We start from the raw sequence: 18,729 nt of genomic DNA, 5'->3' as shown, positions 1-18,729 counted from the left end.
GGTTTCTGTCCTCCCTGAGCTCGCCTATTATAGCTCCACGGGAGGTTTCTGTCCTCCCTGAGCTCGCCTATTATAGCTCCACGGGAGGTTTCTGTCCTCCCTGAGCTCGCCTATTATAGCTCCACGGGAGGTTTCTGTCTTCCCTGAGCCTGCCTATTATAGCTCCACGGGAGGTTTCTGTCCTCCCTGAGCTCGCCTATTATAGCTCCACGGGAGGTTTCTGTCCTCCCTGAGCTCGCCTATTATAGCTCAGAATATGTAAAGTAACCTCGGGAGCTATTATAAAGAAATTTATTTTTGTGGTTTTCCTGCCCTTTACTAGCCAAACGATGTAATATAAAAACCTATTTCTACTTCAGGGTCCATAGGGGTCCACAGGGTGACCTTGGGGTATAGCTGGATCCTCGGGCACCACGGAGTTAAAGCTTTCAGCTGCTCCCAGGATGCACTTGGGTCCAACCTCCCCTATACCCCGCCCCCGAGCCACAGGCACCTCAGTTTAAGATGGTGCCCAGCCGGAGTCGGGTCACCCTGCGGGGGGGGGCTGCAGGAGCAGCCCCCTAAAGCTTTTTATCTTAACTTAGTTAAATTTTTTTACTATAGTTTTTTTTCTCCAGAGCGGCAGCGATGGGCTGTCTGTACAGACACCCACGCTGCCGCTCCTTCTCCCTGCTGGCGCCGCGACGCCAGCACTGAACTGGGGATCGCGGCGGGGGAAGCCAGAGTCTGTACTAGCCGGACTCTGGCTTCCCCCGGGACTGCTGCCGGAAGACGCCGGGGAGATTAAGTTCCTTGTAAATGCAGTCCCATGCCCCCGGTCTAGGGGACAGACCGGGGGCGCTAGCTGTGGCGGCGGGCCCCCCCTCCAGCGGAGGCATACCCCGCCAGACCACTAGACCACCAGGGTAAATTATGCGGCAAGCGGGATGCCGGCAACCTGGGGGTTAATATGCTAGCCAGGGGAGGAAGCCTTCCCTGTCTAGCGGCTCCTCCCCTCAGCTCAGCGCGCCTTTCAGCTCGTAGTCTGGCGTCGCTGAGCTGCAGCTACTCGGGCCACTCCTCCTCTGAGGTCTCCAGCGGCCATTTTCTCTGTGGCAGCGTGGATACTCTCAGGGAGCACGCGGACCGGTCCCCCTGTGTACCTCTCCCCCGACAAGGACAGTGTACACAGCGCTATAGCCCTCCCAGACACTGAATCTGGGAGGTTGATTGTAGTGGAAAGGTGCAGTGAGTATATCTTCCTGCATGGTATGTGACTTTTGCTAGTGCTGCCTGTCTGTGTCTTTTTTCTACTTACTGTCAGCCTATACAAATCTCCCTTTCCTTCTACAAGCCCTACAGGTGTGTGGGGGAGGGGCGTTTCTACAGACCTCGCCTATATAAATCACGTATTTGTGAGGTCCGTCACATACAGTTGTGTGCTACACAGTACCATATTGTGGGCTGTTGTTCAGCACACTGGTGAGTGCGCAAGTTTTCTTCCTAAGTCATGTCTGAGGAGGAGATTGAGCACTCCGGGGCTCCGGTATTGTTCTCCTGCAGGCGCTGTTCTGCAGGAGTGGATAGGGAGGATTTGTCACAGGACGGCCTGCGCGGACGGTGCCAGGCGCTCCCTGGTATGTCTAAACCTCCCATGTCGCAGGAGCCACAATGGGCGATGTTTTCCCAGGTGCTGGTGTCCATCGCGGACCGTCTGTCGGTCCCGACTGCCGCCCCTACTAGGGCGTTGCCCCTGCCTGCCATCCCCCATTCCCCGGGTGTCCCACAATTATTGCAGACTGCCCCGGGGTCTCAGCCTGTTGGTCCCTATGCGGGGTTGCCAATGTATATTCAGTCCACCCCTGTGGCACAGCAGGCTGTGGTGCCGTTTCAGGCTCCTGTGGCAGCTCCTCCACCCTGGGTGGATGCGCTTTCCCACACTGTCCAAGATTTGGCGGCAGCATCTTCGGCTTTTCAGTCGATGTTGCGCAGTGACGTGCCCTCCAGGGCGTCTAAATGCTCAGTCATGGCGCAGGCTGCGCATCTTTCGGATTCTGAGGGGTCCTCGGATGATGGTGAGGTGCAGGATGACTCAGCCTCAGATGCCTCAGTCCAGGAGGTAGACACTAAGTCTTCCAACAATGTGCGGGCTCTGGTTAAGGCGGTGCGGGCCATTCTTCTGATTGAGGATGAGGCACCCGCTCCCAAGTCGAGGTATCCTAGTTTTAAAAAAGCTAAGGTTACTTCTGCAGCATTCCCCTTGTCTGATCAGTTGACTGATCACATGGCGGTGGCCTGGCAGACACCCAGTAAGCGTTTCCTGCCACTGAAACGCTTGGCGTCCAATTATCCATTCCCGGAAGCGCATTGTAAGAAATGGGAAACTCCGCCTGCAGTCGATTCCCATGTAACACGCCTCATCAGGAGTGCTACTTTGCCATTGCCGTCTATATCCTCGCTGAAGGATCCTACGGACAGGAAGGTGGAGACTTGTCTAAAGTCTATTTATTCTCTCTCAGGGGCTGTAGCCCGGCCGTCCATGGCCATCTCCTGGGTGGCCAAGGCCATTGAGGGGTGGGCCAACGCCTTGGAGGACACGTTTACGGATGAAGCTCCGGACGTCCAGAGGGCGCTGTTAGGACAGATGAGAGATGCCGCCTCCTACATTGGAGAAGCATCGTTGGATGCTACCCTGTTGACCTCTAGGGTTTCGGCGGCAGCAGTGTCTGCTCGTAGATCCTTGTGGTTGCGGTCTTGGAGAGCAGACGCGGATTCAAAGAAAGGCTTGGAGGCTTTACCTTTTAATGGAGAATTACTATTTGGTCTGGACCTGGACAAAATAGTAGATACCCTGGCAAAATCCAAGTCAGCCTTCCTCCCTTCAGCTACTACACCTGCTAAGGTCCGTAGCTCGGCCTTTCGTTCCTTTCGGGTTCAGGGAAAGGCAAAGGGTCAGTCCTTCCCGAGGCAGTCCGCACCCAAGACCGCCTCAAAGCCAAAGAAGCAAGCCTGGAGTGCTAGGCGCCTTTCTTCCAAGCCAGAAGATAAGCCTTCTGCGTGATGGGACGGGCCTCCCTCTGGGGGACCCCAGAGTGGGAGGCCGACTTCTTCAATTTGCCCAGTGCTGGCACAATACCACCACGGATGCCTGGGTGCGAGAAGTGGTCTCCCAGGGGTACGCCCTGTCTTTTCGGCACAGGCCGCCTGGCCAGTTTTTTTGCACAAGTCCTTCTCAGGACAAAACCAAGGCCTTGCAGGTTCAGGAAGCCATAGAGGCCTTGCTGACGGCAGGGGTCATTATACCCGTGCCACAGTCTCAACGTGGGATAGGGTATTACTCTACGCTGTTTCTGGTGCAGAAACCCAATGGCTCGCACCGCCCCATCCTCAATTTGAAGTCCCTGAACAGGTTTCTCAGGGTTCCCAAATTCAGGATGGAAACTTTGCGTTCCATCATTCTGGCGATGGAACCAGGGGTCTATATGGTCTCCCTGGATATCCAGGACGCCTACCTCCATGTGCCTATAGCAACATCGCACCAACGGTTTCTGCGGTTTGCTATTCTCCACAACCACTACCAATTCAGGGCTCTACCCTTTGGTCTCTCCACGGCACCAAGGGTATTTACCAAGGTGATGGCGGTCATGGCGGCTCATCTTCGGAGCCAGGGAATACGGGTGCTACCGTATCTAGATGACCTCCTCTTGCTGGCAAGCTCCCTGGAGGTACTGATCCAACATCTCCACCTGACGGTCGCTTGTCTACAGGTGCACGGCTGGTTGATCAACTGGAAGAAGTCCTCCCTCATCCCATCACAGCGGATGGTTCATTTGGGGGCCCTGCTGGACTCTCATCAGCAACGGATTTTTCTGAGTCCAGAGAAGGTCTCCTCCTTACAGCTGCGGATTCACAGTTGTCTGAGCAGTGGCAGAGTGTCGGTGCACTCAGCGATGAGAGTTTTGGGGTCCATGGTGTCGGCATTCGACATGGTGGAGATTGCCCAGTTCCATTCCAGGCCCCTGCAGGGGCTGATTCTTTCGGAATGGAACGGATTGCCACACAGGATCCGCTCTCAGATGCTGGTGTTGTCCTCGGAGGTGCGTCTGTCCCTAGCCTGGTGGCTGCAGACGGTTCATCTAGAGGGGCGCCCCTTTTGGATCCCGGAATGGGTTCTGCTCACGACAGATGCCAGTCTCCGGGGTTGGGGGGCAGTGACAGGCTCCTTGTCACTTCAGGGTCGTTGGTCGGCGGAGGAAGCGCTTCTTCCCATCAACATCCTGGAACTGCGGGCAGTATACAGAGCCCTGCAGTTGTCCGGCACCGCTCTTCACGGAAGGGCCATTCAGGTGCAGTCAGACAACGCCACCACGGTGGCGTACATCAATCACCAGGGAGGGACTTGCAGTCGAGCTGCGATGTCGGAGGTGTCCCGCGTCCTGGCTTGGGCGGAGCGCTATCTTCCAGCTCTCTCGGCAGTTTTCATCCCAGGAGTCCTCAATTGGGAGGCAGACTTCCTCAGCCGTTACGACGTGCATCCCGGGGAATGGTCGCTTCATCCAGAGGTATTCCAACTACTCGTGGACAAGTGGGGGCTGCCAGAGCTGGACCTGATGGCGTCCCGTCACAATCACAAGCTGCCTGTGTACGGGTCAAGGACAAGGGACGCAGGCGCAAGTCTGATAGACGCGCTGTCGGTGAAATGGCTGTTTCAACTGGCTTACTTGTTCCCTCCGATATCTCTGCTGCCTCGGGTCCTGCGCAAGTTCAAACAGGACGGAGGCACACTGATCCTGGTGGCCCCAGCGTGGCCCAGAAGGCCGTGGTACTCCGATCTGCGGAGCCTGTCAATCGACGCTCCGTACCTCCTACCTCAACGGCGGGACCTGTTGTCTCAGGGGCCCTGTCTTCACCCGGATCTGGGTCGACTATCTTTGACGGCGTGGCTCTTGAGACAGCCGTCCTGAGGTCTCGGGGCTTTTCTAGCTCCGTTATTACCACCATGTTGAGGGCGCGCAAGCCTGCTTCCGCGAGGATCTATCACAGAGTGTGGCACACTTTCTTTCAGTGGTGCGAGGCCAGAAACTATGATCCCCAGGTGTTCCGGGTTTCGCGTATTCTGGCTTTCCTTCAGTCGGGTTTGGATTTAGGATTACGTCTTTCTTCGCTGAAGGTGCACGTGTCTGCTCTGTCAGTGTGGTTCCAGCGCAGGATCGCTGCTATGCCGGACGTACACACCTTTTTCCAGGGAGTTTTGAGAATCCAGCCTCCCTTTGTGCCACCTGTGGCCCCGTGGGATTTGGCGGTGGTTCTTCGGGCCTTACAGGGTCCGCCTTTTGAGCCCTTGGAGTCAGTGGAGCTCAAGTGGCTAACTTTTAAAACTGTTTTCCTCTTGGCAATTGCTTCTGCCAGGAGGGTTTCAGATTTGGGGGCGCTTTCTTGTCGTCCCCCTTTTCTGATTTTTCATCAGGACAGAGCGGTGCTTCGCACTCGTCCTGAGTTCCTGCCTAAGGTGGTTTCCAGGTTCCACATTAATCAGGAAATTGTTGTACCAGCCTTTCAGTCGCCTGATCTTTCGGCTAGGGAGGCTTCCTTAGACGTTGTCCGTGCACTCCAGGTTTATGTGGACCGGACTAGTTCTGTGAGGAAGTCGGATTCTTTGTTTATCCTCTTTGGTGTTCACAAGAGGGGTTGGCCTGCCAACAAACAGACTCTAGCCCGTTGGCTCCGTTCTATTATTATTGAGGCTTATATGCAGGAGGGTTTACCTGTTCCAGCCTCTGTTAAGGCTCATTCCACTCGTTCTGTGGGTCCCTCTTGGGCTGCTAGACGTGGCGCCTCTGCTGTTCAGCTGTGTAAGGCGGCCACCTGGTCTTCCATTCAGACCTTTTTGAGGTTCTATGCGTTTGACACCTTTGCCTCTCAGGATGCATCCTTTGGGCGCCGGGTTCTCCTATCAGCACAGGAGCGTCCCCGTTTTCCGTCTCCCATTTCTGTGAGTATGGTTCTTGTGTGTTCCAGTCTTCCTTCTCTCTGTTTCGTCTCCTCCTCCGGCCTGGGCTGCTTACCAACTGAGGTGCTCGGGGACGGGGTATAGGGGAGGTTGGACCCAAGTGCATCCTGGGAGCAGCTGAAAGCTTTAACTCCGTGGTGCCCGAGGATCCAGGATCCAGCTATACCCCAAGGTCACCCTGTGGACCCTATGGACTTCGTAGAAACAGAGATAACAAAGGTAAGTTCTTACCATATCTCTTGTTATTTCTCCTTTTTGTCGTCTGGAGAACACTGGGGTATAAGAGTGGCTCTCTGGAGCTTGGCACTTCAACCGAACTTGTTTAAACGTTTGCTCCTCCCCCTTCTAGTTTTTTTATTTTTTTTAAATGTCCAGAGGAGCTGGGTGTATTTTTCAGGCTCTTAGCGCCAGACTGGGAACCCTGTTACACACTACCACAGCCCGCTGCCCATCGCTGGAGGGGCCTCTGGGACGCAGAGTCAAGAGAGTGGCTCTGGTTATAGGGGTGTATAGGATATAATTCGGGTACAGTTACAACAAATCTCTAAGTTGTGTGACAGATCACTGCGGCGCACACTATGTAACTTTACCTTTCTCATCATGTCGTAGAGCAGGGGTCAGACAACCTGGAAAATCCCAGTAACTGTTACAACCCCCAATGTGGCCGACAGGGTCCGCTGGGAGTTGTAGTGCTATTAGCTGCGCGAGGCAGCTGCTGTTGTCTGCCTGTTATATTATGCGCACCATAAGCGCTTCCAGCAACTGAGACAAATCTTGTGCTTCCAGGACGAAGAGAGCTGAGAGCTGATGCTGTGATCCCGATGGCTCGTCTCGCTGATTCCTCCATCGGGGAGACCCCATCTTCAGCCAGCATGGACAGCGGAAAGAGGTAGAAGCTGGGAATTATCTCCAATCTCATCAGCAGAGTATGGAACAATATTACGGGTGCATTTAGCCTAATAAACCAGAGACCAGAACATCTTCCGCCTTTGTCTGTATTGACTTATTCAAGAGGTGCAATGAGATGTGTGTCCAGCAGGGGGCACTGCAGTACATTGTAGGTTAATAGAAGGTATTTAGCTCTGTACTGTTGCTGCAGAAATCATTTTAGAATATGGTATAAATTGTCTTCAGGAAAGAAAAAAAAATATTTGTGGTTATTTTTTTTATTTTTTTATATAATTAGGAAGAAAAAGTGAATTATTTTGTAATGAACACGGTGTAAAAATTATAATCTAATCCTTTCCATCAAGAGTTTTTCTTCTGGAGGGGCCATATTGGGTCCACAGGGTTGACCTTGGGGTATAGGTTGGGAACCAAATCCGGGCACCAGGCAGTGAAAGCTTTCAGCTCCCAGGATGCACTGGGTCCACTCTCCCTATAACCCCGCCCCCAAGCCAGAGGCACCTCCGTTTATGTTGGTGCCCGGCCGGAGTCGGTCACCATATCGCAGGGGGGGCTGATTAGCATCCCATAAGCTTATTTTATTTTTATGAGTTTAAAGTTAATTTTTACTTTCGACTCTTCAGAGCGGCAGCGGCAGACTGTCCATAGGACGTCCAAGCTGCCGCTCCGTCATCCCGCTGGCGCCGAGACACCAGTACAGATCTGGGGATCTCAGCGGGACTCCAGAGTCTGTGCTAGCTGGACTCTGCGGGCGCCCAGGACTGCTGCCGGATCGACGGGGAACAGGTAAGGTCGCGAGTCACTGCTTGCGGTGATCCGCGCATTTATGCAGTCCGATGCCTCTGGTCTCTGGGGACAGACCAGGGGGCGCTGGCAGTGGCGGCGGGCCCCCCCATACCCCGTGTGTCCACTAGACCACCAGGGACTTCAAGATCGGGAGCCGGCGTCCCGGGGGTTAATAGCTGACCAGGGGAGGCATCCTTCCCTGTTGTAGCGGCTCCTCCCCTCAGCTCAGCGCACCTTTCAAACCTGTAGTCTTGCATCTCTGAGCTGCTTCCTCCGCGGGCCACGCTTCCTCTGAGGTCTCCGGCAGCCATTTTACTATGTGGTGCAGCACAGAACTCCAAGGATGTCAGTTGGTCCAGTCCCCCTGCGTACCTCCCCTATTGGGTCAGTGTACACAGCGCTAAAGCATCCCCAGACGCTGAATCTGGGCAGTTGAATGTAGCGACATTGTGCAGTATATTATATGTCATGCTTATGTATGTATATATATGTCTGCATTGTATGTGACTTATGCTAGTGCTGACTGTCTGCTTTTTCTCTCACCTGTCAGTGTATATCTATCCCTTTTCTTTATCTGCCCTAATACAGGTGTACCTGGGGTGGTTCTGAGACCTCACATATATATATTTGTCAATAATTGTGAGGTTTGTCACATACTGTTGTGTGCTGCACGTTGCTATATTTTAGATGGAACTGTGTGGTGATAATGTGCAGGGGTGTATCTAGGGATCCAAGCGCCCCTGGCAATGTAATGGACTGGCGCCCCCTCCCCCCCCCTATGCAGTGCCCCCAGTGGTAATCCCCCCTATGCTGCATTGCACCCAGTAGCAGTCCCCCCATGATGCATAGCCCCCAGTAGTAGTCCCCCCTATACAGTGGCCCCAGTAGCAGTCCCCCCAGTAGTAGTCCCCCCTATACAGTGCCCCCAGTAGCGGCTACCCCCCCTAAAGTGCCCCTAGTAGTGCCCACCCCTATACAGTGCCCCCAGCAGCGGGCACCCCCCTATAAAGTGCCTACAGTAGCGGCCACCCCCTATACAGTGCCCCCCCCTGCTGTGCCAGGCTTACACACACACCGAAGAAAAAAAAATACAACTTACCTAATCCCTGCTCCTGACGCGACGGTAGTGTCTAAATCCCCTTCACGGAGAGGACCATGACGTCATCAGCCAGTGTCCAGCGTCATTCCCTACCATCCAAGTGGGCATAGAGGGGGAATACAACCATGTGGCGAGCGTAGCGAGCAACCAAGCCCAAAGTGCGGCGAGCGCAGTGAGCCTGAAAGGAGACAACTTTTTTGGGGACAACATACTTGTTTAGCTGGCCTTCATGGGCATGAACTGCACTTCCGCCCTCACTCATGTCACTTCCAGGTCCCTAGCAAGAAGGGGAAATAAGCTCTATCCTGACGCGACCGCCACTGTCCGCTCCAAGTCCCGGCTCTTCTCTTGCACAGTGGGAGAGACGTCATGACGTCTCTCCCATGACATGCTGCGGGAGGAGCCGGAAGACGGAGCTCATGAGTGAGCTCCAGCCAGCTCCCTCCATGGACGACGCAGCAGCCAATGAGAGTCTGCCTGACTCTCATTGGCTGGCTGCTATAACAAACACAGAGCTGCCGCTGGCGGCTGTGTGTTTGTAAACTGTGGTCTGCCCTACACTTGTGGGACCCGGGGGACTAGCGGGGGTAGTCCACCCCTTGGCTGCTGGTGGCACTGCCGGACGGCGCCCTCCCTTTTGTTGGCGCCCCTGGCGAGTGCCATCCTGGCCAATGGGTAGATACGCCCCTGATAATGGGTCCCTGCAGCTAATCTTAGCATCAGTCAGGACCAGTATAGCGCTGCTTGATATTTCCACAATGATGATGGAGCATGATACTGCACCCATTTTTGCTATCCTGCAAGTCATGTGCTGCAGGTGTGAGTACGGAGGATTTGACTCAGGAAGGGTTATGTCTACGGTACCATCAGGTGCCGGGCCCCTTACAGGACCCCCTTGGACGGTTTATTTCTCAAGACCCTGGCCTCCATTGCAGATCGCCTGGGGACCCCCATAGTTGTAACCCACTTGGGGTTACCTTAACATGCTACCCTTCCCTCTCAGGGTATCTCGCAGTTCTTGCGGTTTACCCCTGTGACACAGACTGTCGATCCATACCAGGATCTTTCACAGTACATGCAATTCCCTCAGGTACCACAACAGTCTGTAATTTCCCTTGCAGGGTTTACCACAACAGCCACCCTGGGTGGATGTCGTTTTGTAAGAAACAAGAAGGCTTAATATACCCCCTGTGGTGTCTCCTCAGTCTGTACGGCTGTCTAACACAGATCGTCAGCCCAGGGTGATCCGGATAATGTCTCGGACTCCTATTCCTTTCACACGAGGGGGAGCCTAAATCAAGAATTAATATCCCTGCTTGGGTGCTGGCGGTCAGGTCCATCCTAGTTATAGAGGATGTTGAACCTGCACCTAAATCACATCACCCTCAGTTTAAGCATTAAAATGTCTTCGGTTGTGTTCCCCGTCTCTGACCAGCGGGTAGATCACATGGCGGGGGTCTGGCAATCGCCAGATAAAAGGTATCACAAAAGCGTTTGGCCTCATGTTTCCCATTCCCTGAGGGTCATTACAAGTAATAGGCATCACCTCCTGTGGTGGTTTCTCATGTTACTCATCTGATTAAGAGCGCTACTACGCCTCCCATCCCTGCCCGGACATTCTACGGATCCGTAGGTGGTAACTTTGCCTGAAATCAATATACTCGCTTTCAGGGGCTGTTGCCCGTCCAACCATGGCTATCGCATGAGTGGCTAATGCTATGGAGTGCTGGGCTGATGCATTTGTGGAGCTTTTTCCCTCAAAAGCTTCTGGGGATCAGATGCCTTTTGTTGCTCAGACGGCCTCCCCACATGTTTTGCTACACGGGCCCTTCTTCAGACCCGAACAAGGTCTTTCAAATCCAGAAAGCTGTACAGTCCTTGCGGTAAGCAGGGGTAATTATGCCAGCCCCACTATCTTAGCGAGGGACTGGTTATTCTACTTCCTTTCTGGTGCAGAGGCCGAATGGTCTTCATTGGCCTATCCTCTATCTCAAATCCCTGAACCAGTTCCTAAAGGTGCCTAGGCCCAGGAGGGAACCCCTACGCTCCATCATCCGAGCTATGGAACCTGGGGACTTTAGGGTATCGCTGAATATTCAGGACGCGTACCTACAGGTACCTTTAGAGCCCTCTCATCAGCGTTAGCTCAGGTTTTGCTGTGCCACAGCAACACTTCCAATTTTCGGGCTCTGCCCTTTGGACTATCCAAAGCCCCACCAGGGTTTACCAGATTTATGACAACCCACCTGTTCAGGGTATCCGACTGCTCCAGTATCTGGACGGCCTCCTGCTCTTAGCAGGATCACCAAGGTACTTTAAAGCCATTTCAAGTTAACCATTGCTTTCCTTAACAAGCACAAATGGTTAATCAACTGGGAAAAAGGCTTCCCCGAATCCCTCACAGTGTATGATTTATCTGGGAGCCCTGCTGGATTCTCAGAATCAGAGAATCTTTCTGACAATAGACAAGATCTCCACTCTTCAACTACGAGTGCACGGATGTCTCCACAGTCAACAAGTGTCAGTACACTCTGTAATGCGGTTTCTGGAATCCAGGGTGTCTACCTTCGGAAGGGTGGAATATGCTCCGTTCCATTCCAGGCCGTTGCAAAAACTGGTCCTCTCCAGATGGAACGGGTTTCTCCATCGGACCACTGTTCAGACAGTGATGCTCTCTCCGGAGGTGCATCTGTCTCTATCTGGGTGGCTATGGCCATCTCTTCTAGGGTACTCCTTACAACATATGCCAGTCTCTGGGGTGCAGTGACCGGTCCGCACTACTTTCGGGGCAGTTAGACGTCTGTCCATTCCGCCTGCCAATCAACTTATTGGAACTTCAAGCTATCTTGGGCCCTCGCCCTGGCCTAACACATACTTCATGGTAAATCTGTAAAGGTTCAGTCCGACAATGTCACAACAGTGGCTTACATCTAGGAGACACTCGTAGTTGGGCAGCAATGACAGGAATGTCACACATTCTGACATAGTCCAAGGGTCTCCTCCCGGCCATCTCTACAGTGTTCATTCCGGGAGTTCTCCATTGGGAAGTGGACTTCCTCAGCCGTCCAGACGTGCATCCCTGGGACTGGTCTCTTCTCAAAAAGAGGTTTCAACTCCTAGTGAGCACTGGGGGCCTCCCAGAGGTGGTCCTCATAGCCTCCTGACTGTCGCACACTGCCTGTGTTAGAGTCCAGAACTAGAGGTACTGAAGCAACCTTCGGTGACGCGTTGTCAGTGAAGTGGACCTTCCACTTTGTGCACCTGTTTCTTCCGGTCTCCCTTCTTCCTCGAGGTCTACGGAAGTTCAATCGAGACAGAGGTACTGTCCTGCTGGTGGCTCCAGATTGACCCAGATGTCACTGGTACTTAGATTTTCGGAGTCTCTCCATTGACACTCTGTTCCTGCTGCCTCAATATCCGGACCTGTTCTCTCAGTGTCCTTGCCTTTCCTTGGACCTGGATCGTTTGTCTTTGACTGCGCCTCTACTGTGGTTCTAAGACTTCTCTGGCTCTGTCATCATCGGGATGTTTAGAGCGTGTAGGCCAGCTTTTGCTGGGATCTACCACAGAATGGGGCTGTGACCGAACGCCTTTCGTCTAGGCTGTCCCTGGTCATGGGTTAGCGCTTTTGGACGCCCACTCACAGTCAGTGACCGCCTGTCACTGACTCCGCCCACTGCGCCGTGGGCGTGTAACGAGGCTGCCACCACCAAACTCTACCATCGGCGTTTGGAACCGCTTTTTACGTACAATCAGGCTCCTGCTTCAGCACCTGGATCCGCTTCTGCTGCGTATGCGTTTGACTAACTGCGGACACACCTCCTGTTTGGTATCGGCTGTATCCTCCTGATCCCTCGCAATGGACCAGGTCTGCACGGTAGCTTGGCAGAGGGCTTGAACTTGGAGACACGGAGCTCTTACCCAGAACAGCAGGAGAACGGAATAGCGTTTTGCGCAATTCTGTTGGTCGCAGGATACAGATGTAATAGAATTTAAAGGCAAAGGTGTTTATTGCTCAGGCTTAAAAAAGACCCTCCCTTCGGATTGAAGGGGAATTTCAGCATACAATACAAGATGTTACAGCAATTCTTCTCCACACAGGATTCACAAGGATGTACCACATACAGGAATCTTATCAGCAGCTCTTCTCCTCAAAGAAGTTACAGGGTTGTACACACACAACAGAAGCTCACAGGCCCTGTATATATAGTTAGAACAGATAATACAGCATGGTGACATCCACCCACAGTTGGTCTTGTAACCCAATCAGACCATCTATCCCAAATGTAATTACAACTCTCACTCCACAGGAACTGCTCATTTACTTTCATCCTTTGATACATTTATCACACAGTGACAAAATATCTATGTAGAATGACCAGCAATAATATTTGCTTTGGTCTTCCTCTAATAATCATGAAAAAACAAACACTTCTCTCCCCCAGAAGTGCACACATACAGGAGAGATAGTCTCAGGCCATTTCACCCTCTTCACACCACACAGAAACCTTCCAGCCAGGTCTAATCTGGAATACACTTCAAAGAAAGCTTTGTTACACAATGGTCTGACCACTATCATAGGTCAGGACAATTAACATATCACTTCCTATGTCAGGAGGTGAGAAGGTCTCATAACCATTTGACTTAAATGTTACAGCCTTCTAAAACAAAACAACTTATACATTCCTTATAAGTGCATTTTCTCTACAAAATCTACATTTAAACCATATAGTGCATAGCCTATTAAATATACGTTGCTTCATGCACTAATGCATTGCAGATCAGCTGCAGTGCATTATAGCAATACATATATACTTTAATACAGTTTATTATAAACCATGTACAGTGTGCTTTTACACTTTCCTTTTAAAAATGGCGCAATGGCATGAGGGTTAATCCCCTCAATGCCTTGGCAGCCATTTTAATAACGTGTGGTTGGCCTCCGGCCACAGGGGCATACATAATTCTTATGGTATCGTACCTGTAGCTATGATCCTCAGGTGTTTAGGATTTCCAGAGGTTCTGGCATTCCTTCCAGCTGGCTTGGGCTTGGGTCTAGCCCTCCACCTGGCCTTCCTGAAAGTGCAGGTCTCTGCACTGTCAGTATAGTTCGTATGTGGGATTGTTCCACTTCCGGGTGTCCAGACCTTCCTTCAGGGTGTTCTCTGGATTCTACCTCCCTTTGTCCCCACCTAGGGGCTCCTTGGGATTTGGCAGTGGTTCTTCGTGCCCTCCTGGGGCCTCCATTTGAACCATTAGTTTTGATAGCCTTTACATGGTTTATGGCTTAGACTCTCTTCCTTATGGCGTTTGCATCTGCCAGGAGAGTGTCGGAATTGGGAGCGTTCTCATGTGGCTTCCTCTTCTGGATATTTCACCAGGACAGGGTTGTGAGTTGCACTTGCCTTGTGTTTCTTCCTAAAGTGGTTTTTAAGTTCCATATTATTCAGGAACTTATTGTACCGACATTTCAGTCTCCAGTCCTCTCGGCTGGGGAGGCCTCATTGACTGTGGTCCGGCCTCTCCGGATTTACGTGGTCTGTTCAAGTTCCTTCAGGAAATCTGTCTCCTTATTTGTGGTCTATGGATTTCACAGGAAAGGATGGCCGGCCGATAAACAGACATTGGCTAGATGGCTTCGTATGTCTATCTCAGGGGCCTACACATAAGAAGGCCTTTCTGTTTCTGTTGATGCTTATTCTACTCGGGCTCTGGGCCCCTCATGGGCGGCTAGCTGTGGCGCCTCGGCTGTTCTGCCTAGTAAGGTGGCCACGTGATCTTCTGTCCACACCTTTCTTAGGTTCTATGCGTTGGATTCCTTTGCCTTTCAGGATGCTTCCTGTGGGCGACGGATTCTCCTCTCATCAAAGGAGCGTCCCCACCCTTATACTGCTTTGGGACATCCCCAAGGTCAACCCTGTGGACCCCCTATGGACCCTGAAGAAGAAAATGAGAGAGATGGTAAGAACTTACCCTTGTTATCTCTCTCTCTCTTCGAAGTTCACAGGACACGCGCCCTGACACACCTGGCTTGATATGGGCTGTGTGGCTGGTCACCGGTTTCCCGGCTCCTTCTCTGTGACTATGGTTATTGAGTGTTCCAGTCTTCTCTCTCTTTCTTTCCTCCTCCAGCCTTTGGCTACTTACAAACTGAGGTGCCTCTGGCTTGGGGGCAGGGTTATAGGTGGACCCAGTGCATCCTGGGAGCTGAAAGCTTTAACTGTATGGTGCCCGGATTTGGTTCCCAACCTATACCCCAAGGTCAGCCCTGTGGACCCTATGGACTTCGAAGAAAGAGAGATAACGGGTAAGTTCTTACCATATCTCTCATTATTTCCATGCCTACAGAACTGGTCTCCTACACACGATACCTGCAACACTGTGCAGTGAGGATTTACGCACATCATTTCCTGTTCACAATTACAATTGATTAGGAAATTACACGTAAAGGCAGAAGTCTTTGTGTTGAGTGACCGCCCAGCCCTGTTAGTCTGAGAACCAATGGAGACACCTGGATGGATTCCAGCTGATCACAGAAAATAAGGGACTCTAGGGCACAGATATTACAAGGTTAGACTGGCCGGGAATGCTGCAATTTGTAGTCCATGCCTTATAAATTTGCACTGGTTCATGCTTAAGTAAAGTCGTCGGCATATGTGTTACTTTTATAAGTTTTTTGAAACTACATTTATTATTATTTGTTTTAGAATCAGACGGGTTCAGGTTCATAGAGAAAAAGGAGGGGGGGGGATCAATTCTCGGCGTTGCCTGTAAAGTGCCATCGGAATGCCGTTATGTGCGCAGCCGAACATCGCAGAGAATTTAATTTAATCCTTCTGGATCTCTCTGCAGCGTTAGATACTGTGGACCTCCGAGATTCTAAGTACCAGAAATATTTCTGTGGAGTGTACGGCACAGTCCTGAGCTGGTTCAGAGCATTTCTCCCCAGCATCGTCACCATTAGTGCCACTGCCTTGTGTTGTTCCACAGGGTTCTAACTCCCATGCTTTATGCAGTATACATGCTACCACTGGGTTACGTAATCAGACGTCCCGGCCTGGTCAAAACTGCTATAGAGGGGATACACAACTGTACCTGTCCTTTGCTCTGGGTACGGGTAACCCAATACCAACCCTAAATGGCTGTCTAGCTGAGCCTCAGGAGTGGATGACGCCAGTTGGCTGCGATAAAACAGAGGTTCTTATGATAGGTCACAGGACAAAGCTACAGCATAGCCAACCAACAGGACTTGCGCTTGGGGGTTCAGTGCTGCAATCCACGGAACATGTGCGGAATCTTGGTGTTGGAACATGTGCGGAATCTTGGTGTTGTCTAAGTGTCAGATGCCTCCATCCAGGACATCAGGTATCAGCCACAATCCAATCCTCTGAGGAACAGACAGAATCTGGCACCTAATTCCCTCAGAAGATCTGCCTACGTGTATTAGTAGCATCACGCCTAGACTACTGCAACGCCCTCTACGTGGGTCTCCCAGCAAAAGCAGACTGTTACCTATCCAGGCCCGGTCCATTCTCTAGTCCAGGGGTCTTCAACCTTGGCCCTCCAGCTGCTGTTTAACTACACATCCCAGCATGGACTGCCATAGTTTTAGCATGCTGTTATATCAAAAAGGTGGCAGTGCATGCTGGGATGTGTAGTTCCACAGCAGCTGGAGGGCCAAGGTTGAAGACCGCCTGCTCTAGTCCCTTCACTGGCCGCCTGTAAGATGGGGTATCTATTCCAGGTTTGGGTTACTGACTTTCACAGCCCGTCATAACCAGGGTCCATGATACCTGACACAGCCTCTGATTCCTTACTTCCCACCTTGCTTACTGCCATCTGTAGATGAAGGACTATAAGCTGTACCAGAATCCCCCTTGGGGGTTGAACTTTTAGTTTTGCTGCTCCGACTCCATGGAACTCGTTTCCCCGCACAGAGGCTTCCACTAGGGAGACTGACCTGTTAGCACACGCATAATGACCCTATAGTTACTAATATAATACAACCCATTACCTTAGCTCTCTTTTCTGTTACACTTATTTTGTATATTGTTTTTTTTTTTTTTTTTTAAATGCAAATGTAAAGCACTCTGAGCCCCATTGGGATAAAAGTGCTATATAAATAACATTATTAGTATTATTATTATTAATTTCCCCTGATATTGTTTCAGCCTCACCCAGTATAGTTAAAATCAGACCTCACCAATAGTATGGGCTTCATTTAGTGCTAGGGCCAAATCCAACTAAAGGGACCAAACGTCCACCTGGAGCATCCACATCCTGTAGGCGCAGGGCGCTCGCTGTATCCTAACCCCGTGACGCCAGGACGTGTCCCTCACAGTCTGTCTGCACATTTCTCATTTGTTGTCCATGTGACCTGAGCTGCAGAGCTGACTCTCATTTTCCTTGTCTGTAGGTCCAGTGCATCCCACAGATCCAGCTCCTCCAGGGGAGGGAGAGCGTCGGCGGATGGGCACCTGGCAAAGGTACGACACGTTGCCCGTTGTCCCTCATTCATGTATACTCCTGTAATGTAAATAGTATATATGTCTGTGGTCGGGGCTGGCGCATTATATAATTAGTACTGACTTAGCCGTTTCCCTGCCAGATACCACAAGCTGAAACTAAGTAATAATAAGGCTCATTCCAGAACTGCAGCCAGATAATGAGGAGCATGGCGGACGCAGGACGGACCCAAGCTTCAGGCTGTATTCTATGGATTAGAACCATAGTTTATATAAATCCACTTTATTAAGAGAGTGGTAGATAGTTCATGTGGGTGTAAGGGACAGTGGGGGCAGCTGTTTTAGGGATTGGACCAAAGCTACAATGACCTCACCTGCTCCTTATTAATCTATAGACTTAATATCGGTTCAATTCACAAACCTGCTGCCTTGGCTTGTCGGCAGTCGGCACACGTTACATATGCCGAGAATAAGCTGACATTGATCTGCCGTCATTGGGTGTTTCTATAGAGGTCTCATACATTACGCCAGAGGTTCCCAGACTCCGCCATTACAGTCCTCGTTTTAAGGTAGCGTTCCCGCTAGGCTGTTTTAGCGGGGTGCGGCGCCCTGCCCTCCTTCTGGAGGGCAAAAAGCACCCTGCCCTCACAGCCTGCGGGTGCCGTCCTCACCCGCGGGACGCAGTGTCCTGCGGGTGGAGAAACGTGCTGTGACCCGCCGGAGAATAGACGCCGGGCGCATGCGCCCGGCATCTATTCTCCCTTTCTGCAGCGCTTGGGGGCTGCCCGGCGTGTCCGTAAGTGCCGGGCACGCCCCCAAGTATGACGCTCGCACAAGGTTGCCCTCTCTAGCTCCGACGCCCTGCCTGCCGCCGGAGCTAGAGTGAACACTGTAAGGATATCCATGCTTGAGCACTGGTGACTTAATTAGTACATTCAATTTGATTTACTCAAGCATGGAAATCCTTAAAGCCTGGACTGTGTTGGCAGAGTATGGAAACCTCTGCATTAAGCTTGGAAAACTTACTGTGGAACTACAAGTACCAGCCATGCTTGCTAACTGATCTCTCTGGCAGGTTGGAAAGGACAAGGGGGAAGGCTGGTTTGCACTCTCCGCACACGTCTCCTGACTTTCGTCTCTTCAGTGTTCTGAATTCAGTGACAATGATCATGTTCTGTTTCTATGTCTGTGCAGATGTTTAATTTATTAATACGTTTTTAATAAAAGTTATTTTAATGAATTGGTAATCATTGTATTTATTTGACGTGTTGACCTGTCCTGTCATAAAGTTCTCTCCCTAGTTCACCGGGCACAAATGGAGTTGGGAGGGGGAGGGGAGTAATGCATCCTGAGATCATTCATGTGTGGAGCTGCTTCACAGGCAAAATTTTGAGTGAGTCCACTCCCTTGGCTAAGAACAGCCATGAATAAAGAATGGTAGCAAAACATCCTCCAAGAGAAACTTCTCCGAACCATCCAAGGAC

General features: G+C 51.5%; 1 protein-coding gene across 5 annotated transcripts in view; it reads left to right on the top strand.

Annotated features, from left to right (window-relative positions):
• The window catches only part of SPICE1 (spindle and centriole associated protein 1), an 89,913-nt gene extending 71,428 nt beyond the window's left edge, over positions 1-18,485 (top strand). For 4 of the 5 annotated variants that reach the window (XM_088450770.1, XM_088450772.1, XM_088450768.1 and 1 more), the window contains exons 16-18: positions 6,776-6,878; positions 17,197-17,266; positions 18,321-18,485. In XM_088450770.1, coding sequence (XP_088306896.1) covers positions 6,776-6,878; positions 17,197-17,266; positions 18,321-18,374 — 227 coding nt within the window. In that variant the 3' untranslated portion in view covers positions 18,375-18,485. The remainder of the gene's footprint in view (positions 1-6,775; positions 6,879-17,196; positions 17,267-18,320) is intronic. The other variant, XM_088450771.1, reaches the window with a different exon arrangement.
• The last annotated feature ends 244 nt before the right edge of the window (positions 18,486-18,729 follow it).

This window comes from Taudactylus pleione, unplaced genomic scaffold (assembly GCF_031769625.1).
Source record: "Taudactylus pleione unplaced genomic scaffold, aTauple2 ptg000523l, whole genome shotgun sequence".
Taxonomy (NCBI): domain Eukaryota; kingdom Metazoa; phylum Chordata; class Amphibia; order Anura; family Myobatrachidae; genus Taudactylus; species Taudactylus pleione.
This window is presented reverse-complemented; position numbering and strand designations above follow the sequence as displayed.